The 23,711-nt window shown below is 35.5% G+C and overlaps 7 protein-coding genes and 1 long non-coding RNA gene across 11 annotated transcripts; 5 read left to right on the top strand and 3 right to left on the bottom strand.

The window, feature by feature from the left end:
• Nucleotides 1-2,696: 2,696 nt before the first annotated feature.
• Nucleotides 2,697-22,320, top strand: LOC117127949. Its single transcript, XR_004450977.1, has 3 exons — nt 2,697-2,770; nt 14,637-14,643; nt 22,309-22,320. It is a non-coding gene; the product is annotated as an uncharacterized LOC117127949 (long non-coding RNA).
• On the top strand, nt 2,768-6,287 carry LOC103843003 (probable fucosyltransferase 7). Its single transcript, XM_009119691.3, has 2 exons — nt 2,768-4,674; nt 4,755-6,287. Exons 1-2 carry the CDS (start codon nt 4,539-4,541, stop codon nt 6,200-6,202), a joined length of 1,584 nt encoding a protein of 527 aa, XP_009117939.2. The 5' UTR covers nt 2,768-4,538; the 3' UTR covers nt 6,203-6,287.
• On the top strand, nt 9,221-11,127 carry LOC103843001 (fucosyltransferase 6). Its single transcript, XM_009119690.3, has 2 exons — nt 9,221-9,470; nt 9,559-11,127. The coding sequence occupies exons 1-2, from the start codon at nt 9,305-9,307 to the stop codon at nt 11,004-11,006; spliced, it is 1,614 nt and encodes a 537-aa protein (XP_009117938.1). The 5' UTR covers nt 9,221-9,304; the 3' UTR covers nt 11,007-11,127.
• Nucleotides 11,366-14,311, top strand: LOC103843190 (probable fucosyltransferase 8). Of its 4 annotated transcripts, XM_033279020.1 has the most exons (4): nt 11,366-12,739; nt 12,804-12,888; nt 13,069-13,214; nt 13,827-14,311. In XM_033279020.1, the coding sequence occupies exons 1-4, from the start codon at nt 12,640-12,642 to the stop codon at nt 14,243-14,245; spliced, it is 750 nt and encodes a 249-aa protein (XP_033134911.1). In that variant the 5' UTR covers nt 11,366-12,639; the 3' UTR covers nt 14,246-14,311. The 4 variants fall into 4 exon arrangements, with proteins under 4 accessions (XP_033134911.1, XP_018510129.1, XP_018510128.1 ...); XM_018654613.2 differs by having other exon boundaries at nt 11,441-12,739; nt 12,804-13,214; XM_018654612.2 differs by having other exon boundaries at nt 12,487-12,739; nt 13,069-14,311.
• Nucleotides 14,687-16,387, top strand: LOC103843000 (probable fucosyltransferase 7). Its single transcript, XM_009119689.2, has one exon. The coding sequence runs from the start codon at nt 14,791-14,793 to the stop codon at nt 16,336-16,338; it is 1,548 nt and encodes a 515-aa protein (XP_009117937.1). The 5' UTR covers nt 14,687-14,790; the 3' UTR covers nt 16,339-16,387.
• LOC103842999 (2-oxoglutarate-dependent dioxygenase DAO-like) lies at nt 16,602-18,344 on the bottom strand. The gene is made up of 2 exons (XM_009119688.3): nt 17,385-18,344; nt 16,602-17,223 (listed from the first exon to the last, which is right to left on the bottom strand). The coding sequence occupies exons 1-2, from the start codon at nt 17,774-17,776 to the stop codon at nt 16,650-16,652; spliced, it is 966 nt and encodes a 321-aa protein (XP_009117936.3). The 5' UTR covers nt 17,777-18,344; the 3' UTR covers nt 16,602-16,649.
• Nucleotides 18,578-20,374, bottom strand: LOC103842998 (2-oxoglutarate-dependent dioxygenase DAO-like). Its single transcript, XM_009119687.2, has 3 exons — nt 20,292-20,374; nt 19,366-19,749; nt 18,578-19,293 (listed from the first exon to the last, which is right to left on the bottom strand). Exons 2-3 carry the CDS (start codon nt 19,710-19,712, stop codon nt 18,726-18,728), a joined length of 915 nt encoding a protein of 304 aa, XP_009117935.1. The 5' UTR covers nt 19,713-19,749; nt 20,292-20,374; the 3' UTR covers nt 18,578-18,725.
• On the bottom strand, nt 21,476-23,523 carry LOC103842997 (mitochondrial uncoupling protein 3). The gene is made up of 2 exons (XM_009119686.3): nt 22,750-23,523; nt 21,476-22,292 (listed from the first exon to the last, which is right to left on the bottom strand). Exons 1-2 carry the CDS (start codon nt 23,140-23,142, stop codon nt 21,759-21,761), a joined length of 927 nt encoding a protein of 308 aa, XP_009117934.1. The 5' UTR covers nt 23,143-23,523; the 3' UTR covers nt 21,476-21,758.
• Between the last annotated feature and the right edge of the window lie 188 nt (nt 23,524-23,711).

Here is a 23,711-nt window from a genome sequence, read left to right as displayed (position 1 = left end):
TAAGAACATACTAATAATTTATTATGATTATTTTCAAACTAATAAAATATAACCAATACATGTTCAAAAGAAAATTATGCCCGCATATGCGGGCAAACCACCTAGTTTATTTTAAAAGTTAAAAAAGTTAAGATAAAAAACAATTGATAATTAAATATTAGTCAAGCAAAAAGATTATATAAAGATATTTTCTAAAATATTTTCTAAGATATTAATGTTTTAAAAAAAAATTAACACAATAGTAAGTATGTATTTTGATAAAAAAAATATTTGACATATATAAATACTTTAACGTTTGATTTAACTATTTAAAACCATAAATAATAACTTATTATGTTGGTTTTAGATTAATAAAACATAAACTAATAAGTATTCATAAGAAGTTTATGTCCGTTTGTGCGGGCAAAACACCTAGTGTTAGATTATATTGATTACACAAAGTTAAGCTAGTAATTAAGTAAAAGATTAGAGCTAATTTGAGTAATTTTTTTTATAACAATTTCCCTTTTTCCAATTTTTGCTTCATTATTAATTTGCTGCGATAATTATAAAACCTGATTTTACTTTCACAAAAACTTAACAGAATAATAAAGTGTTTTTAGTTTAAGTTGAATTTAACTTCAGCCCTAGGTTTTGATGATGAACAACAAATTTGGTGTCATGTTATTATTAAAAAGATTTATAACTTACGCAACAATCTCATTGTATTGCATGGTAGTTACAATTTCCTTAGAATTATTTATTATTATTTTTATTTTTTTGCTAAAAGCTAGAATTAAAAAGTTTGCCCTTTGCTTTCTCATTTAGACAGTTTGTGAGTTGGTTGAATTTGATTATAACTAGTGGAAATATCAACAGTACACTGTTTCCTTTTTTTTGACAACCAAACAAATTGTTAATTAGTTCATATCATGATGTTATCGTAACATGTACATGAAGTAATCATTCAAAAAAAAAAAGTTGTATTCACAGTTTGTCAATTTTCACAGCAGAAACATTAAAAATATTCATAGAAGTACACGTTTCTTTGAATTAACTCACAATAAGAGTTTTGAACTCTTGGATAACTCATTTATAACAATTGATACTAAAAGTATCATCAACTATGTCAGATCTCCAATGAAGTCTTCGTGGGGTTTGAGTATCAAGATGAAGTTTATGATAACAGTCTTCGCTTGCTTAGTACTCTGGTCGGTGATGTTAGTATCATTCTCAGACCTCTTCACACACCAGCTTCTTAGCGCTATAGGCAACGGTATATGGTCATTTATCGTTTTGATTTCTTATACAGAATGATGCTTTGGACTTAATATTTCGTTTTTGTTGTTATAATAGTGGATTCAAAAGAAGCTAAGGATAAACTATTAAGATGGATTTTAACCGCTGATTTCGATGAGGATTCTTGCTTGAGTAGGCATCAGTCTTCCTTGTATCGCAAGCCTTCTCCACACAAGCCTTCTGAATACCTAATCTCTAAGCTAAGAAGCTATGAGATACTTCACAGGCGTTGCGGTCCAGGAACAAGAGCTTACAAGGAAGCAACAAAGAATCTTATTGGTCATGATGATGAGAATTATGCAAATAGATCTGTTGGTGAATGCAGATACATTGTGTGGGTCGCGGCTTTCGGGCTTGGAAACAGAATACTCACTCTTGCTTCTGTTTTCCTCCACGCGCTCTTGACAGGCAGAGTCGTTCTTGTTGATCAAAGCAAAGATATTAGTGATCTCTTCTGCGAGCCGTTTCCAGGTACTTCATGGTTACTCCCACATGACTTTCCATTAATGGGTCAGATAGGCAGATACAACATGGGATACTCTCGTTGTTATGGAACAATGTTGCGTAATCATGCCATTAAAGTTTTATTAATTTTTTTGTTAAGTTTCTTCTGTATAATTTTTTTATCTAAATCTATTTTTAATATTTTAAAGTTTTATTTAATTTATGTGTAAACTTAAATTTTGTAAACAAAACTTAAAATATTTATGAGATATAATTTTTATAAGGATTAAACAATAAACAAGAAAAAAATTTTGAATCATAAATGTGATGTGTAATTGTAGGGACCTAAATGCAAATAAAAATATGAAACTTCAAATTTGAAGTTTTGAGTAGTGAAACTTCAAATATAGAGTTTCACTCTTCAAAACTTCAAATTTGAAGTTTTGAAATTTCTTTTCGAAAAACAAAAACCTTCATATTTGAAGTTATAAAGTGTTTTTTGGAGATGCTTTTAGCTTCACCGGTTCCAAGAAATATCACAAAAAAAAAGATTTATTCCACTTCTATAATGAACAATTCTTTGTCTTTCATGTTCTGTTTCTTGAGAGTTATTTTGTTTCTCTTCTAGCTCTTCTTCTCACACATGCCTTTCTGTTTTTTATATTTTGCCAGTTAAAACTTTTGTTCGATATTGGTACTCCAAGTATCAAAAAGATAATTGAACGAGGTTATATGAAACAATAATTAGTAACTCAGTCAATAAACCAAATCAGAAAAATTCTAAAACAGAACATACAGCCTTATGATAATAATGAACTGCAAATTGTAGCTGCAACACATTTTGATACTAAAAGTTCAATTTACGCAATAAGACACGTTCACTAATAAAACTCACGTTGCACAAATAAGACTATATGTTCACTAAGAGAATCTAAAACTGAACATACTACTTTGGTGAATCAGGAAGTAAATGAGTGATTTAAGGTTTTCTAACAGTATTAAATCTCAGCAGCTAGCTTCCGTCGAAGATCCTGAATGGTTTTGTCACGTAACTCTTCAAATGTGCAACTAATCACAAGACATTCAATGTATTTTATGGTATAATTAAATACCAGTCTCTTGGGGGGTCATTCTGTGGAATTTTTTTCAATCTTTGTTTAATGAATTGTTTTTCATTCTTTTTCCGAACAGTAGCAGGGACTATATCACTCATGATGGACAGAATCATCTTGACAAATAGCTATAATAGCTCATACTCCTTTGCTGACTAGGAACTTTTACTTTACTGTAGAGTACAAGCGGATAGTTTTTATTACTGCTAGAACGGATAGTTTTTCTTACTGCTAGAAGAAACCATATCTAACAATGAAAAACAAAAAATATTGCTACCACGAAATTCTAATACAAAAGCGAGTGTTAGTTGTAATCAAACTATTCATCATTAGAAAAACTCCAAGCTACTATACAATTGAGATGTGCTTGTTACACTCATTCTCTTACAAGAACCCACCAAGCATTAACTCTATACAAGCAACTATCCAAAAAACCTTCTTCTCAAATCATTTTACGTTTCACATTCAATAAAATAAATTATCATGTACATATCATTGAACAATGCATAATCAAGTATGAGACGCATATGATTCGTTGTTGTAACAAATATTCTGATCTATAACACTTAAGACCAAATCAAAAGCTATCCAAACTCCATGGAAATTTCAATATTCCAGAAAACAAAATTTATTAATCGGAGGAAACAAAATACAAATTCGAAACCATGGAGTGACAGACGTAATTGACAGGTGAAGAGATGGTGGTTCTTGTCGTCGGAGCGTTTGACAGCGGAGATAACAAGAGGCCCTCCCACTGGCAGAGTCGACACTACTTGAAGGAGAAGATTAAACTGCCGGCAATTTTAAAAATTAACATCTTCGACGAAATAATGGTTTTGTTTTCAGAATGTTTTTCTTAATCCGGTCGACGACCGCTAGGGTTTCAATTATTTTTCACCTTTTAATTTTTTATTTACTAAGGAATTAAATGAAAAATGGCAAAATTGTAGTAAAGAAGAACTATTAGGGTTACTTGGTCTTTATGTACATATGTTAGATTATATTGATTACACAAAGTTAAACTAGTAATTAAGTAAAATATTAGAGTTAATCTGAGTAATTTTTTTTATAACAATTTCCCTTTTTCCAATTTTTGCGTCATTATTAATTTGCTGTGGTAATTATAAAATCTGATTTTACTTTCACAAAAATTTAACAGAATAATAAAGTGTTTTTAGTTTAAGTTGAATTTAACTTCAGTCCTAGGTTTTGATGATGAACAGCAAATTTGGTGTCATGTTTATACAATTATCAAAAAGATTTATAACTTACGCAACAATCTCATTGTATTGCATGGTAGTTACAATTTCGTTAGAATTATTTATTTTTATTTTTATTTTTTTTGCTAAAAGCTAGAATTAAAAAGTTTGCCCTTTGCTTTCTCATTTAGACAGTTTGTGAGTTGGTTGAATTTGATTATAACTATTGGAAATATCAACAGTACACTGTTTCCTTTTTTTTTGACAACCAAACAAATTGTTAATTAGTTCATATCATGATGTTATCGTAACATGTACATGAAGTAATCATTCAAAAAAAAAAAAGTTGTATTCACAGTTTGTCGATTTTCACAGCAGAAACATTTAAAATATTCATAGACGTACACGTTTCTTTGAATTAACTCACAATAAGAGTTTTGAACTCTTGGATAACTCATTTATAACAATTGATACTAAAAGTATCATCAACTATGTCAGATCTCCAATGAAGTCTTCGTGGGGTTTGAGTATCAAGATGAAGTTTATGATAACAGTCTTCGCTTGCTTAGTACTCTGGTCGGTGATGTTAGTATCATTCTCAGACCTCTTCACACACCAGCTTCTTAGCGCTATAGGCAACGGTATATGGTCATTTATCGTTTTGATTTCTTATACAGAATGATGCTTTGGACTTAATATTTCGTTTTTGTTGTTATAATAGTGGATTCAAAAGAAGCTAAGGATAAACTATTAAGATGGATTTTAACCGCTGATTTCGATGAGGATTCTTGCTTGAGTAGGCATCAGTCTTCCTTGTATCGGAAGCCTTCTCCACACAAGCCTTCTGAATACCTAATCTCTAAGCTAAGAAGCTATGAGGTACTTCACAGGCGTTGCGGTCCAGGAACAAGAGCTTACAAGGAAGCAACAAAGAATCTTATTGGTCATGATGATGAGAATTATGCAAATATATCTGTTGGTGAATGCAGATACATTGTGTGGGTCGCGGCTTTCGGGCTTGGAAACAGAATACTCACTCTTGCTTCTGTGTTCCTCCACGCGCTCTTGACAGACAGAGTCGTTCTTGTTGATCAAAGCAAAGATATGAGTGATCTCTTCTGCGAGCCGTTTCCAGGCACTTCATGGTTACTCCCACATGACTTTCCATTAATGGGTCAGATAGGCAGATACAACATGGGATACTCTCGTTGTTATGGAACAATGTTGCGTAATCATGCCATTAACTCAACTTCAGTCCCTCCGCATCTATATCTTCATATCCTACATGACTCAAGGGATGTAGATAAGATGTTCTTCTGCCCTATGGATCAAACACTGATCGATAAAGTCCCTTGGTTGATTGTCAAAGCCAATGTGTACTTTGTCCCATCTCTGTGGTTTAATCCAAACTTCCATACCGAACTAATCAAACTATTCCCACAGAAAGAAACCGTCTTCTACCACTTAGCTGGATATCTTTTTCACCCGACGAATCAAGTTTGGGGTATGGTCACAAGATCCTACGACGCTTACTTATCAAGAGCAGACCAAACACTAGGGATCCAAGTACGTGTTTTCACCAGACGAGCTGGTTATGTCCAGCACGTGATGGACCAGATCGTTGCATGCACACAAAGAGAGAAACTGTTGCCTGAACTAGCTACACCGGTCATTAATGCATCAAGAAGCAAGAAACTTAACGCTGTTCTTGTCACATCTCTGAATCCAGAGTACTCCAACAACCTAAAGAACATGTATTGGGAAAGACCAACTTCTACAGGAGACCTTGTACAAGTTTATCAGCCAAGTGGAGAAAGGTTTCAGCAAACAGACAAGAAGCTACACGACCAAAAGGCGCTAGCCGAGATCTATCTTTTGAGTTTAACTGATAACATTGTCACAAGCGCAGGGTCTACGTTTGGATATGTTGCTCATAGTCTTGGAGGGTTAAAGCCTTGGTTACTCTATCGGCCATTTAAAGGCAGAGTTCCTGATCCACCATGTGTTCTTGCTGTATCCATGGAGCCTTGTTACATTACTTCTCCTAGTCATGGATGTGAGAACAAAAAGAGAATTGACTTGGCGACAGTCTTTCCTTTTGTAAGACATTGTGAGGATACTAGGCATGATGGGGTTAAACTATTTGATGATACCAAAGATGAGTTATAAATCTTATCCTGTTGAAACAAATAGTTTTTTTTTATGAATATTGATTGTATGTAAAGGCTACTGATCATCATATGCACAAGTAAACTGACCATATATCTTGGCTTGCTTTTCATTTAGAATGTAAATGATTTTGTCTATGTGCTCTTACAATTTGTCGTTTTTAAAGCATTTTCTTAGTGAGTTATGACATATAGACTGGAACTTAAATTTACAGATAAACAAGATCTTCCAAAATCGAATTATATCATTAATTTATAACATTTTATTTTGTATTTGTAATAAAAAATATTTAGTTAGTGAATTTTAAATGTTTTGGAGTTCGTTGATGGTCACAATAATACAAGATTTGTAGATCAAAGTTCTGTTAACTTAATCACAATTTAGATCTAAGCACACATACATATATATTAACTGAATCAAAGCAGGAACCGTCTTCCTTGTATCGTAAGCCATCACCATACAATCCTTCTCAATATCTCATCTCTAAGCTTAGAAGTTATGAGATGCTTCACAAGCGTCCCGGTCCAGGAAGAGATGCTGACAAGAGAGAGTACAAGGGCAGCTTGGTAATGGCGACGAGGATCATGCAAGCAGAACTAATGGTGAATTATGCGAACATGGTGTGTGTGCCACAGGGCTGGGAAACAGAGTTGAAGAATCATGCTATTAGCTCCACTACAATCCCATTGCACCTTCATATTCATATTCGTATTCATATTCTCCATGACATGGGGATTATACTAAGATGTTCTTTCTGCGGAAACAATCCGAGTCTAATAGGAAAGTCCCATGAATCATGGAGATTTTATTTGTTTTATTGTATGGTTTTAAAAAGACAAATTGACTGATATTTGATATAGAGTTACCGCTTATTTGACGCGATTAATTTAAGCGTAGCTTTCTATAACAACATATCCCTTCATCACTAAATTTCTTGCATGCATTGCGTGGATATTTTTGTATTTACTAAAAATACGGAAATCACACACATCACAACATTACAACATTAAATCTACATTTTGATTCCAATTCCATGGAAATCAATTGGTATATAGTAATTAATGACTATTGATTCATATTATAGCGTCATTAGTGTGTATATATATCAACAAAAATATGGAAATGAATAAAAAAATATATATGGAAATAGGCATATTACATTGGTCCTAGAAAATAGTCAATATTACCTTACTTGTTGTTAATCGACGTTATTAAAATATAGTAACATTTTTTAGCAAATTGAGATTTTTTTTTTCTTTTTCGACAGCATATTGAGATCTAATTAACATCAATCTTAATACGTGTGTATATATGTATATATAAGAACGTTTCAGTTTAATCTCTCTCTCTCTCTCTCTCTCTCTCTCTCTCTCTCTCTCTCTCTCTCTGTTTAAGCCAAAACTTCCTGCTCTTCCAAATTTTCTCAAAAAAAAACTTCTCTGCCCTTTTGTTTACTCATCTCTTTGTTCTTTTTTGTTATTGGTAGTCTGTTTTTTCTTTTGTCTTGATTTTTCTTGTTTTTTTAAATAGTGTTTTTACTAAACACATGATTTACTATCTTCATCATTGTTTATTAAGTTATTCGTGTTTTCAATAAAAAAAACACATTTTCTTTTTGAACAAATTCCTTTTCTATTTGTTTGATTGAACACCATGGATTCCAAACAATCATCTGGTTCATATGCTGGAGAACAGACATATTATCAAAGATCAATTCAACCAACAACATATGATCAATTCATAAGGGTACGTATTTGAATGCCCTTTTTCAAAAAAAAAATTCATAAAGGTACGTACGTTATGAAATATTTAAACGTTTATACCTTTTGTTCTCTGTTCATATTTAATCTCACATTCAATATATAATTACTGTATTTATATCTAAAACATACGTTTAATTCATATTTGATAAAAAAAAAAGCAGTTAAGTAGAAGTAAAAAATCTATTTCGATAAAAGTCTGCATGAAATATGAATTAAAACTGATCACCTTGGTTTAGAGGTCTCAATATTAAAATTTAATTCAAACTTATTGAATTATGTTTTAACTTTTTAAAAGTGATAATCTATTAGGTGAAAACCTTAGTTTTGAGGCTGGTTTAATTGTTGATTTCGATTGGTTAAATGGCATGAAGGGCTAGGCTTGTGTCTATTAATTTTGGGCCCAGTTGTTAAAGGCCCAGTGGCAGCAATTGTTATAAATTGACTGCTTCAGATTTTCTGTTTCAAACCGTTGGAAACAGAGTAACGACTCTGCTGAAGGTCGTTAATTATTTATTTATTTTGGTTTTGGGAGTAGTTTGTTTTCAGAAAACGAAATCTACTTAAAAATCAATATATAAGTTTTGCATGCTACATGCATTAAGTTTTCATTACAAATTCAAAATACATGTATAAATAACTTTTATTTTATTTTATGGTAGTTGCGGTAAGTTTTCTCTAGAAATACTATAAAAAAGTCATCATTTTAAAATAAGGTTATCTTTTCAAATACAAGTTGTCAAATGGTAAAAACATTAGGAAAAACCATGGTCTATTGAATTAATATGTGGAGGCTCAAGTTAGGCCATTCTAGGAAACTCGTTTTTGGCCAATCAAATTTGCTTACTTTTTATATTCTCTCAGTCAACAACGGGATCTTACGCATCTGAGCCAAAGATTTTTATTAGCTGAATAAGTAAATGAATATGATTTGTCAATTCAACAATAATTCATGATTACAGAAAAGATCAAGATCATAATAATACATGACATGTGATGTATTGTATAGATTCCAAGTTTTTGAAATAAATTACAGCTCTTGTTGATTATTCAAAACAGCTCTTTCATTGGTCATTTCCTTGTTTGTTAAATCCACAATACAACTTGATGATTTGTATAATTCGAATATGAAGACTTTTATATGCATTAAACAAAACTTGAGTCACGTTCGGGGTTCGTTGATGGGCACAACATAACAATGACACATTAGAATATTCAAACTTTTATTAATAAATATCATGCTTCGTCCACTTTGGATCACTAATAAGAGTTGTAGACGTTAGATATATATATATACCTTTTGAAGCATCTCTGACCATAACTGATCAAAGTAAAGTCAACAATGTATCATCACCTGTTTCAGATCTCCAGCGATGTCCTCAAAACTTTGGGGTTGAAGATGAAGTTTATGATAACATTCATCTTCACCAGCGTACTCATTGGTTCCATATTCTTACTATCATCCCCAAACAACTTCAACGACCAACTTCTTTACGCTACAATCAACGGTAAACACACAAGAAGACCATTTAATCGTTTGAATATGTTTTTTTCTTGAACTTATATTTATTTTATTTTTTTTCTTGTGATTAATAGGTTCAAAAGAATCCAAAACACCTCAGGATAAGTTGTTAGGAGGGCTATTAACACCAGATTTCGACGAACGTTCTTGCGTGAGCAGGTACTATAAATCATCCTTGTACCGCAAGCCATCTCCATACAAGCCTTCCGAGTATCTCATCTCCAAGCTAAGAAGCTACGAGAAGCTCCACAAGCGTTGCGGTCCAGGGACACAAGCTTACAAAGAAGCAACCAAGAATCTTATTGGTCATAACGACAAGAACTACGCAAACGAAACCGTTGGTGAATGTAAATACATCGTGTGGGTCGCGGTCTACGGTCTCGGAAACAGAATACTAACTCTAGCATCCGTCTTCCTCTACGCGCTATTAACAGACAGAGTCGTTCTCGTTGATCAAAGCAAAGACATTAACGATCTCTTCTGCGAGCCGTTTCCAGGTACCTCGTGGTTGCTCCCTCGTGACTTCCCATTGACGAGGCAGATCGATGGATACAATAAGGGATACACTCGTTGTTACGGAACAATGTTGAACAACCACGCGATCAGCGCGAACTCCACCCCGCCGCATCTGTATCTTCATATCTTACACGATTCAAGAGATGAAGACAAGATGTTCTTCTGTCCGAAAGACCAAACACTGATCGATAAAGTCCCTTGGTTGATTGTTAAGGCCAACGTCTACTTTGTCCCATCTCTATGGTTTAATCCAGCTTTTCAGACAGAACTGGTGAAGCTCTTCCCGCGGAAAGAAGCAGTGTTTCATCTCCTGGCTAAGTATATTTACCACCCGACGAACGAAGTTTGGGGTATGATCACAAGTTACTACAAGGCGCACTTAGCTAGAGCTGACGAGAGGCTCGGGATTCAGATACGTGTCTTCAGCGGCGGCGCGGGGTATTTAAAAAACGTCATGGACCAGGTCTTGTCCTGTACGCAAAGAGAGAAGCTACTACCTCAAGTCGCGGGTACACAAGAGGTTAACGTAACTCAAAGTCAGAAAGTTAAAGCGGTTCTTGTCACGTCACTGTATCCAGAGTACTCTGATCGTTTGAGGAACATGTTTTCGAAGAAAGATAGTTCGAGAGGAGAGGTAATCAAAGTTTATCAACCAAGTGGAGAAAGGTATCAACAAACAGACAAGAAGATTCACGACCAAAAGGCTTTAACGGAGATGTATCTTCTGAGTTTAACTGATAACGTTGTCACGAGCGCGAGGTCCACTTTTGGATACGTTGCTCATAGTCTTGGAGGGTTAAAGCCGTGGTTGCTGTATCAGCCGAGGGATGCTTCGGTTCCTGATCCGCCGTGTGTTCGGTCTACTTCGATTGAGCCTTGTCATCTTACTTCACCGTCTCATGGGTGTGATGCTGATTGGGGAACTGACTCAGGGAAGGTTCTTCCGTTTGTAAAGCATTGTGAGGATCGTGATAATGATGGTCTCAAGCTGTTTGATGAGTTGTAGTAGTTCCTTCTTTAGCTTTTATTTCATTGGATTATTTTGATTCTTGTCTATTAATAATTATTTAAATGTTTAATAGAAGACTGTACGTAATTATATCCGCTGTATCAATATTTAAATGCATTGAAACACATTGTTATATATACATAGCACAAGATTTTTATATGATAACTTGTAAACAAAGTTTCTACATTTATGGCGGCTCCTCTGTTCTCAAGCATTAGCAAAGCTGCGGTTCTGTTTTTGTATTTTTCTGTCTCTGGCTCTACCTGTTTTTTTTTTTAAGAACTGAAGATACTTGTATAACTGTATGAAGTAGTTTCTTTACATGAACATTGAGCTATTATTTACTGTATGAAGTAGTTTCTTTACATGAACATTGAGCCCCTGAAGACAAGGGCTTGGTCATATCTACCTTGTGGACAGCAACCACCGGTTAAAGTCAAGAGCTATTATTTCATCCGTCGTCTCTACCAACAATTGTATAGTTTTCTCGACTTTATAAAGCTTAATCAAAGCATCAAATGCGACGTTGTAGCAAACCCTATCAAGTGAAATGTTCATGTCTCTAATTTCTATAAACTTATGATAAGCTTCCTATATGACAGTGGCCATGTAGTTCAGGGGCGGACCGAGATCACCTCTCTCTCACCTAGGTGGCTTAGGTCCGCCCCTACTGAAGTTTCTAGCTTGCTATCGTTAATAAAATGCAAAGGGTTAGGCATATTCATGTCTTGCGGTGTCCTTCCATTATTGCATAGTAACCACACACATTCGGATCAGTCCACACACATACATGTGACATTTTGTCTGTCTCTGCGTGTGAGTGTGGACCCAACATTTCTCCACTTTCTAATCATTTTCGAGGGAAATGTATGATTGGGAGTCGAGACTTTAAGACTTTGATAGAGAGAAGTTATGAAATGGTATTAAACTATTTCATCTATATGAAATTTTAAAAAGGGAAAAATATGGAAGATTTATGAAAGGTTTATAAGAAAATTTAAGCATAACTGAATGGGAAAATTCCGTAAAAATGTGTGAATTAATAATGAATGACATTTGGTGTGTATATTTTTAAAATAACATTGCATTTCTTATATTGTCTTCTCAAAGAGAATTGTCAATCTTTCTCAACAATAAATATAAACAAATTCCTTTATCAACCTAAATTTCAAAATTATAGTTCAAATTATTTGAGATTTTACGAAAAAAAAAGAGTATTAAAATCCATTTCTCATTTTTTTGAGGATTCTTGCCTAAATAGGTGATAAGTTGAAGGTTTAGTGTATATTCTACAATGTTCACTTATTAACTGCAGATAAGAGACTTGTGGTTCACGTTTAGTGGAAGAGGCAGCCTCAGGCAGGTCCCTTCCATCATTAAAAAGGTAGGTCAAAAAGATAAGATTGTGATTGTACCAACAAAAAGACAAGAAGCTTCACCGTCACCTACAGTAACAGCACTATGCACACATTTATCATCACATCTACTATAAAAAGTAGAAGATTCTTCTACCACAATTAGAATTAGTCTAGTAGTCACACTTGAACTCTTTGATATATAGCTCTACATAAACATGTTTTAGCAAGTAACACCTAATCTCTGGCCAAGTTTCTGAGCTCTGGATTTGAGGATGAAGCTGACAACAGTTGTCACTTGCTTACTACTTTCTTCATTGATGTTACTATCATTATTTACCTTCAACCATCAGCCTCTTGATGCTAAAATCAACGGTAAACTCATTCATCTTTTTGGTTTTGTTAAATCAAGAAATCTCCTTTGACATTTCCTATATAGGTGAAAAGGATTCAAGAAAACCAAGGGATAAGCTGATAGGAGGGCTGCTTACTGAGGATTTTGATGAAGAATCTTGCTTGAGTAGGTACCATTCTTCCTTGTATCGCAAGCCATCACCTTACAAGCCTTCTCAATATCTTCTCTCCAAGCTTAGAAGCTATGAGATGCTTCACAAGCGTTGCGGCCCAGGCACAAAGGCTTACAAAGAAGCCACAAAGAATCTTGGTCATGATCAGAATCTGAATACATCTGTTGGTGAATGCAGATACATTGTGTGGATTGCTGTTTATGGACTTGGAAACAGAATACTTACTTTATCTTCTCTGTTCCTCTATGCTCTCTTGACTGAGAGAATCATTCTTCTTGACCAACGCACCGACATAAGCCATCTCTTCTGTGAGCCTTTTCCAGGTACTTCCTGGCTACTCCCTCTGGATTTTCCATTGACAGATCAGTTAGATAGCTTCAACAAGAATGGTTCACATTGTTATGGGACAATGTTGAAAAATCATACCATTAAATGGACTACAAAAGAAAACATCCCTTCCTACCTATGTCTTTATCTTATTCATGATTATGAGGATCATGATAAGATGTTCTTCTGTGAAAGAGACCAAAACCTCATCAGACAAGTCCCTTGGTTGGTCTTCAACGCAAACCTTTACTTTATTCCATCTCTATGGTTAATCCCTAGTTACCAAACCGAACTAAGCAAGCTATTCCCACAGAAAGACACCGTCTTCCACCATCTAGCCCGCTATCTTTTTCACCCTACAAACCAAGTGTGGGGTATGATCACTAGATCCTACAATACTTACTTATCAAGAGCTGACGAGACACTTGGGATTCAAGTAAGAGTTCTTACCAAGCCAGCAGGATACTTCCAGCACCTTATGAACCAGATCCTAGCCTGTACCAAAAGAGAGAACCTCTTACCTGAAGTAGCTGCAACAGAATCAAAAGTTACTAATACATCAACAAGACCGAAACTCATATCCGTTCTTGTCACATCTCTTTACCCAGAGTACTCGGAGAATCTAAGGACCATGTACTGGGAAGGCCCGAGCTCAACAGGAGACATGGTCCAAGTTTACCAACCAAGCCAAGAAATGTATCAGCAAACGGACAAGAAGCTTCACGACCAAAAGGCACTCGCTGAGATTTATCTGCTAAGCCTAACTGATAAACTTGTCACAAGCAACTCATCTACATTCGGATATGTTGCTCAAGGACTCGGAGGATTAAGGCCATGGATACTTTACAAGCCAAAGAACCAGACAAATCCGTGTGTTAAAGCCATATCGATGGAGCCATGTTTCCTTAGAGCTCCGATCTATGGGTGTCAAGCTAAGACAGTGAAGATCACCCGCTTTGTTAGGCCTTGTGAGGATCGGCTCACAGGGCTTAAGCTAGTTGATTTCGCTAATGAAGTTTTATTGTAAGCTCTCATCTTCTTCTACATACATCATTGTTACCAAAGATCTATAAATAAATTGTTTATAACGTCATTAAGTTTTGTAAGGATCATATTACAGGAGTTAAGCTAGTTTCACCATCTTCTATGTTCATCATTGTAAATCCTTCTCTCTTTTTTGGGCACCATCATTGTAAATCCTAAGAAATCGAAATAATCACCAAAGTATGTTTGACTATTTATATCTTTGTGTGTGTGTATGGTTGTATACTACGTCACATTCTGAAGTTTTACCTTATATAATCAGAAAGAAATAGAGTAACGATTTAGTTGATAAAACAATCCAAAAACGTGACAGGCCAACTGCTAAATTTAACATGACAGTGATTACAATGGTTATAAACAGGCCTTCTTACTAGTTTAGTAGTGAAATTGAAGGTAATGATTTAAGCATACCTTTTAGATCACGTTTCCCTTAATCTCTCAATGGTCATATAACATGACAGTCCATTCTCCATCATCCTGAAACCAGGATCAATATTTAATATATTTACATGCAACAAAATAGAAATAATGAAGAGAGCTATGCCGTTTATAATCTCTGGGATGATGAAGCTCACGATAGGAATAGCCACTTGCTTACTACTACTTTGCTTGGTGCTAGTACAACAATCCTCTACTATCTTCAACCACCACAACAAGTCCGTTTTCACAGCAGACCTTGATGAAGATTCTTGCTTGAGTAGGTATCAGTCTTCCTTGTATCGCAAGACTTCACCTTACAAGCCTTCTCAACATCTCATCTCTAAGCTAAGGCGCTACGAGAAGCTCCACAAGCGTTGCGGTCCAGGCACAGAAGCTTACAAGAGCGCTACAGAGAAGCTTGGTCACAATCATGTAAGCAACTCTGGTGATGAATGCCGGTATGTGTTGTGTGTGTCGCCATTGTCAGGGTTAGGGTTAGGAAACAGGATGATCTCTATGGTTTCTATGTTCCTATATGCTCTCTTGACAGAGAGAATCATGCTTGTTGACCAGAGGAGTGATACAAGCGACCTCTTCTGCGAGCCTTTCCCTGGTACTTCTTGGTTTCTTCCTCTTGATTCTCCGTTGATGGATCAGCTTAATAGCTTCAACCGTGAGTACTCGCGTTGTTATGGAACAATGTTGAAGAATCATTGCATTAACTCAACTACAGTCCCATCCCACCTTTATCTTTATCTTTTCCATGATTATGGTGATCATGATCAGATGTTTTTTTGTGAATATAAACAAATGATCATAGGGAAAGTGCCTTGGCTGGTCGCTAAGTCAAATCAATACTTTGTTCCATCTCTATGGTTGATCCCTAGCTTTCAGACCAAACTCATCAAGCTGTTCCCACAGAAAGATACTGTCTTCCACCATTTGAGTAGGTATCTTCTCCACCCTACAAACCAAGTCTGGGGCATGGTTACAAGGTCTTACACTGCTTACTTGTCAAGAGCAGACGAGAGACTTGGGATCCAAGTAAGAGTTTTCGAAGAAGTAACAAGTCCTCCTCCCATCAAGCATGTTATGGATCAGATTGTAGCATGTACGCAAAGAGAGAAACTGTTACCAGAAGTAGACACTCAAGGCTCTCATGAGCAAGTCACCACCACAGAGAAAACCTCTAAACTCAAAGCTGTCCTGGTCACTTCTCTGACTTCTGGATACTCGGAGAGTCTCAAGAGTATGTATTGGGAACATCCGACTTCGACAGGAGAAGTAGTTGTAGTTCACCAGCCAAGTCAAGAAGCGTATCAGCAGAGTGACAAGAAGTTGCACAACAAAAAGACCCTTGCTGAGATGATTCTCTTGAGTATGGCTGATGAAGTTGTGATCAGCGCTTCCTCTACGTTCGGATACGTGGCTCAAGGTATGGGCGGGTTAAAGTCATGGATACTCTACGAACCAGTAAACCACACAGTTCCTGATCCACCTTGTGGTCGTGCCATTTCGATGGAGCCGTGTTTCCATGTCCCTCCTGTTTATGGCTGCAATGGTAAGACCGGAACCAACACAGGAAACATGGTCCCTTTTGTAAGACATTGTGAGGATAGATTCTTGGGAATCAAGCTAGTTCAAGATACCTCATGAGTTTTAACTTCTATGGAAACTAGAGCAAGTGAGAATGTTTGAATAAACTCAAAGAGAAGTGTTGCATCCTGTTAATTTTGAAGTGTCTGGCCACATTAGTTTGACCGTAATGGGTATTTGCCTCAATTCGTTTTGCTTTTTTGAAGGTTAATTCGCGTTTGTTCACAATACATCCACAAAGATGTTAATGTAAAAAAATATTTATGTATTGAAGATCCATAGTTTCACATACCTACATCTTTACTTCTCTATCTTAGGGACACCAAACAAAAAGTACAAAAGTCTTTTTTATGTCATTACATCATATTCATTCATTCATAGGATATAAGCTTGAGAGCTTCTCCATCATGCAAATTCGTTGCCATTCTAAGACTTCGATACCTTTTGTGACTAATAGCCTTGTATAGTCGCGGATGTTCAGCATCCACAAACTCGCTTGGAGCTTCCAAATCTGTATCCATTGGTCCCAACAAGAAGGAAGCGATAGAAAACCTTGTTTTAGCTTCGTTGCATTGCACTCTATGCTTCACATTGCATAACCTTCCATTGCTCCATATTGTAGCCATGTCCCCTAGGTTGATAGCAAGCGAGTTTGCTAACGGGGGTAAGGGAAAGAACGTTCCTGAAGAAGGGTCCATGGCTTCAAGTCCACCAACGTTTTCATCATCTTGAAGTATCGTCAAGAACCCCCAGTCTGTGTGTAAATTCACACCAGAAGGTTTCCCAACTGCCTCGGCTTTGAAATGGTACTTGTGTATACGAAACTCGCTTGGCCAAGATTTGAAGAAGTTGGTAGTATCAGCCAAACCATAACTCTCTGCTAGTCTCCTTGATAGATCTTTTGCAAGCCCACGAATAGCTTCAGCATACTTCACCATAATGTCCCTACAAAATATTAACACACAACTCAATGTTTTTTTTATTAATCTGGGGTATTTTGGACCTATGGAAAGACAGACTAATCCTCAAGGAAGATGTAGCCGAGGTAACTCAATGTTCCGTACCCTTTTGAGGCCAACCAAAATAACAAGAAAAGAGAAATTAACCTTTGTTCCTGAGAAGCCTCGAGTTGATCACAAAAAGTGTTGACAGCTTGAGGAGAAGCCGTGTCATAGAGACCCAATGCTTCATTATAAGGATTGATTTCGCTTTGAGCCGTGTAACCACTCCATTGTTGCACATCAGTGTTACGCACTTTCACCTCGTATGGACGCTCAAAGAGATCCATAATGGTCTTCTTCATGTCAGACATTAGAGACAAAGAAACTCCATGGTTAATTACCCTGTAGCATCCCCATGTCTCGCTGGCTTCACGGAGTTTGTGATTCAAGATCTCATCAGAAACCTCTCCCAGGTCTATTGTCGGAAAAATTACACTCGTGGCCGACATTATCTTCAATGTTGAGTTTGAGAAGAGATGTCTTTGACTACTCAACATAACCAGATTACAATGTTATATAAAGAAGTTCAAGAATCAGAAGAAAACGTACGAAACTTCTCATCCTAAAATTGGTCAACTGTAATGGATACACTAAGCACTAAATATATGAAAAATTTACAAATTTAATAATATTTATTTCGGTTAGATATACACCAACATATTTATACACTAAATCTATGCAAAAATCAGAAATTTAGTGATATTCCATTTTAGTTAGATATATATACACCAACATTCATGCACTAAATATATGAATAAATCACAAATCTAATGATATTCCGTTTCAGTTAGATATACACCAACATTTTTTTTTTGTTATCAACTTAAACAAATTCAATACACCAACATTCATACACTAAATATATGCAAAAATCGTAAATTAATAATATTTCATTTTTGTTAAATATGTATACCAACATTCATGCACTAGATTTTGATTGGTAGAAGGGATGATAATAGAACTAGTATGATGCATAAGATGAAACTGCTAGACTATATATATAGTTCAAAAGTCTTGAAATGTTATCTATATCTTATTACATTTTCACTTCATAACAATTTAGTTAAGAAAAGGTGAAAACTGATATGAAAACTCAAGGACACTAACCAATTTATTTCAATGGAGCCGTGTTTCCATGTCCCTTCTGTTTATGGCTGCAAAGGTAAGACTGGAACCAATACAGGAAACATCGTCCCTTTGTAAGACATTGTAAGTATAGAATTTGTGGAATCAAACTAGTTCAAGATCCTCATGATTTTTAGCTTCTATTAAAATTAGAGCCAGTGAGAATGTTTGCATAAACTAAGTACAAAGTCTTTTATTTATATATATTGCGAAAATCCATAATTTTCACATACCTTAAGACAGTTACATCTTTACTTCTCTATCTCAAGAACACCAAATAAAAAGTAGAATAGTCTTTTTATGTCATTACATCATGTTCATTCATTCATAGGATATATGTTTAAGAGCTTCTCCATCAATCAAGTTCGTTGTCACTCTGAGACTTCGTATCCCTTTATTACTTATAGGCTTGTATAGCCGCGGATGTTCATCATCCACAAACTCACTTGGAGCTTCCAAATCTGTATCCACTGGTCCCAACAGGAAGGAGACGATAGAAAACCTGGTTTTAGCTTCGCATCGCACCCTATGCTTCACGCTGCCCAACCTTCCATTGCTCCATATTGTCGCCATGTCCCCAAGGTTGATAGCAAGCGAGTTTGTCAACGGGCTTAAGGGAAAGAACGTTCCTGAAGAAGGGTCCATGGCTTCAAATCCACCCACGTTTTCATCATCTTGAAGTATCGTCAAGAACCCAAAATCTGTGTGTGCCTGCACACCAACTTTCCCGACTGTTTCGGGTTTGAAATGATACTTGTTGATACTAAACTGGATTGGCCAAGATTTGAAGAAGTTGGTAGTATCAGCCAACCCGTAACTCTCTGCTAGTCTCCTTGATAAATCTTTTGCAAGCCCATGAATAGCTTCTGCATACTTCAGCATAATCTCCCTGAATATTATCAAGACATAAATCAATGTTCCATACCATTTTGAGACCAAACAAGAAAAAAAAGACAAAAACCTTTGTTCAGCAGAAGCATCGAGCTGGTCACAGAAAGTATTGAGAGCTTGAGGAGAAGCCAGGTCGAGGAGACCTAATGCTTCATAATTAGGATTGGTTTCGCTTGGACGAAATCTGTAACCACTCCCTGGTAGCACATCAGTGTTACGTACTTTCACCTCGTAGGGACGTTCAAAGAGATCCATAACGGTCTTCTTCATCTCAGACATGAGAGACAAAGAAACTCCATGGTTAATCACTCTGAAGCATCCCAATCTCTCGCCGGCTTCACGGAGTTTCTGATTCAAGATCTCATCGGAAACCTCTCCCAAGTCTATCGTCGGGAAAACTACACCGGTGTTGGACATTATTTTCAAAGGAGAGTTTGGGAAGAGAGGTCTGTGTCTACTCAACACAACCAAAGTCAAATGTTATACAAAAAAAATTGTGAGTAGTGATAAAAAATGTTACTAATGATAAAAAAATGTTACTAATGACAAAAGGAGGTAAGTAATGATAAAAAACATTACCAATGATAGAAAACGTTACAGATGACAAAAAAACGTGAGTAATGATAAAAAAACGTTACCAGTGATAAAAAACATGAGTAATGACAAAAAAAACTTTACTAATGACAAAAAATTGCGACTGATGATAACAAAAAATATTATTAATTACAAATATGTTAGGACACGAGAATCCATATTAAAAATTACAAAACAAAATATGATGGTTGCAATAATATAAATTGGTAAAATGTTTGAAAATCGACGTAAAAATAAACGAATATATTGAATCGTGATATAATCACTTTGTTATCGTTCATAAGTGAGATGTTTATGCATATGATTATTGAGTTCCAAGATAAAACCTAGACTGACATACTGTTTTGCATCATTCAAAACAGAATTTGCAAACTTAACAACCACACTACTCTTGAGACTTACTTTGAAAATTTTAAAGTGTTGCTGGAACTTTGTATGTGAAAGTTAATCTTTAAGATTGTTATCAATAAATGAGTTAGTTTAATTGAGAGGTTAGATATCTATTTATACAAGAGATTAATCATAAAGTAATTTGGACATTTGTCATTATACTAAGTTTTAGTCATTTGTTACTAAGTCATCTTAATTAATCACCAAGTGTAATTTAGTTTGGCCATTTGTCACCAAAGGCAATAAGTGTCACTAAGGACAACCTTATTGGTGGTATCAAAGAGAGTTTCTAACTATCAATTACATTGAAAAAGCTAAAAAGAGTGGAGAGAGAAGGATGAAAAGATAGTGCAGGCAAACTTCAACAAAAGAATAGGAGATACTTCTTTACATGTGTAGCTTTATAATTGATATGTTTCATCTTTATGATTTAAGTTTAATTAATAATTCAATTATGTTACAACTAATCATATTAAAACAATCAGATACTTCTTTCCAAGATACTACCCATTGGTCATGCTCTAAAGATCCGAGTGTTTTTTACTTTCAAAACTTTTATTGTTGAGCTTTAATTTTAGGTTGACTATTAAAACTTTTGGCTTTTAAAAAATTAAAATGGCTTTGGAAATTGTTAAGAGCCTAAATCTGTGGCTTTGAAAGAAAAAACAAATCATATTAAGAGTAAAGTTAGTTATTTTGGCTTTGAAATTTTTTAGGAAAGTTTTAGGACTTCAGAAAACTTAAAGTGTGATTGGTGAAAAACAAACTTTAAAGATTTTAGAATTAAGTTAAAACTTTCAAAGCCAACAAATTTAAAATCCGAATCGGAACCTAAGTTGCTTAGCTTAGTCATTTAAGTAGTTTAGTCAGTACGTTTACTTAGTTATGTCATTTTTCACCAAATGGATTTTATTTAGTCATCAACTCACTAAGACTTTTTTTAATTGTCTATAAACAATTTCAACATTTAACTCAGCCCATAGAATTCTAAAATGTGGTGGTTTTTTCATATAAAATATAACATTTGCTTCATATTAAATTAGATTTTTATCCAACTCGATAAACTTATAAAATTCTACTCACACGTACTTAATTTTTACTTAGCTCGATAAACTCATAAAAATAGTTCCAACAAAATATATACCAACATTCATGCACTAAATATATGAAAAAATCATAAATATAATGATATTTCATCTCAGTTGATATACACCAACCAACATTCATGACACTATATATATGCAAATTTTAATAGAAAAAATACTTGAATTTTTACATATCTTTTCACAATTTCACTTCATAACCAATTTAGTTAGGAAAAGATAAAAACTGATATGAAACCCCAAGGAAATCAACCAATTTATTTAAAACTAGACTTGAAACCAAACTGGTATTGAATCTTACCCTAATGGGAAACTAAGAGTAAGATGTTACTTTTCAAAGATGTTTCAGAACCCCAAAGCCTCAAATTAGCTTTTACTAGAAGGAAGAGAGACCAGCAAGCTGTCTAAACTTCTCATAAGAGACCCAAAACACAAACTGCCATGGTCCAAGCCTCCCCCATGTCGGCAAAAAGCCTTTCCACAAAGCTCTTACTCCTTCAAACCTAACCGTCTTCACCAAACAGTCATACGAGCTCCTGTACACACCTTTCTCACCCTGATTCATCATCCTCGTCTTCACCACATCTGCAGGACAACTCAGAGTCGTCGAAGCAAGACCCGACATGATAGACGCAAGAGTGTGCGCGTAAATGTTATCCCCGCCCGAGATATTTTTATCGATGACAAAGTGTTTGGCGTGATCGTAGCAAGCTAGCTCACCCATATTCACCAAAAACGCTCTCTGTATGTTTGGAACAACACCTTTCCATAACCCTTTCACTCCTTCTGCTTGTAGAATTCTAGTGAAAGCTTCCACAGGTCCAGAGTACCTCGGTTTCAGACCTTGGCTCACCAGTCTACCATCTGCTTGCATTCTCACTTTCACCAAATCAGCTGGGCTAGCCACTACCTGGATTACTAACAAGAACACAACACAGGAAGCATCTTAGTTTGGTGTAGAATAGATAACACTCAAAGCTCAATCCGAAAGATATAAACAAACGTAAAGATCTCATCTTTATGCCATCGTAGAACAAACAAGAAGCAAAATGATATAAACAAACTTAAAGATCTCATCTTTATGCCATTGTAAGAACTAAGAAGAGGCAAAATGATATAAACAATACTAAAGATCTCAGCTTTATGCCATCGTTGAACTAAGAAGCAAGCAAAATGATATAAACAACCGTAAAGACCTGAACTTTATGCCATCGTTGAACTAAGAAGCAAGTAAAATGATATAAACAACCGTAAAGATCTAAACTTTTATGCCATCTTAATACTAAGAAGCAAGCAAAATGATATTAACAAACTTAAAGATCTCATCTTTACGCCATTGTAAGAACTAAGAAGCAAGCATTCTTTACCTGAGCCATTACACCAGATAACCCTCCGAGGAGAGCCTTTGTGGCCAAAGGAAGAGACTCTCCATTGTTAGCATCGGATCTGACAATGAGCCCTTTCAGATTCTCGTACCCGATGATTCTGATCGGCGTGTAGAAGAGGTGTCTTATAATCGCCGGAGAGAGACCTTTGTAGAAACCCATCATCCCTTCCTGCCTCATGATCTCAGACACCACTCCGATGGCGCCGACCCGGTGAGCAGCCGAAGCGGATCCGGGAGCATAACCATGGAGCTGCATTCTGGTCTTTGTGAGATCAATCGGAAACGTAACTGACTCCGCGACCATCGCCGATAGTGATGCGAGCAGGATCCTCTTTTGGGTTGGTGCTTCTCCGGTTACTCGGCGCCGCTCCATTTTTCTCACCGGCGGGTAAGTTACGAAGTCGCAAAGTTTAACAACCCAAAAACTGATTGACTCTACTCTATTGTTTATGAAACGACATCGTTTTGGTTACACTAGTCAGTATTTCCTAACCATGGGCATTCAGTTCTCGGTTCGGAGCGCTCCGGTATGTTTCTTTCAATTCATCAGTTCTTCGGTTATAAAAGTTTACGATCTTTTAGGTATTTAGAAAGTTCGGTTCGGTTCCGGCTCAATTATTTTGTTTTTCGGTTTGATTCCGGTAATAAAGTTATAAACAAACTTATATCTAAAGTAATTTCATATTTTGTTCGGTTCCGGTTTTGTTCCGGTTTTGGATTAAAAAGTCAAAAATCCAAAACTTTTGTATTAAATATCAGTTTTTTGTGTGTCGATAAAAATTTGTATAATTTTAAATATTTTGGATAAAAATATTCTAATAATTCAAGTTTTTGGATATTTTGACTTACAAATAGTATTTTTTAATTATTTGATTATTTTAAATTTGAATATAGCTAATAATTATAAATATATAAACTATATTCGAATATTCGATTTTCGAT

This window comes from Brassica rapa, chromosome A09 (assembly GCF_000309985.2).
Source record: "Brassica rapa cultivar Chiifu-401-42 chromosome A09, CAAS_Brap_v3.01, whole genome shotgun sequence".
In the NCBI taxonomy this organism is placed as follows: domain Eukaryota; kingdom Viridiplantae; phylum Streptophyta; class Magnoliopsida; order Brassicales; family Brassicaceae; genus Brassica; species Brassica rapa.
The sequence above is the reverse complement of the archived record's forward strand: the minus strand, read 5'-3'. Positions and strand labels throughout refer to the sequence as shown.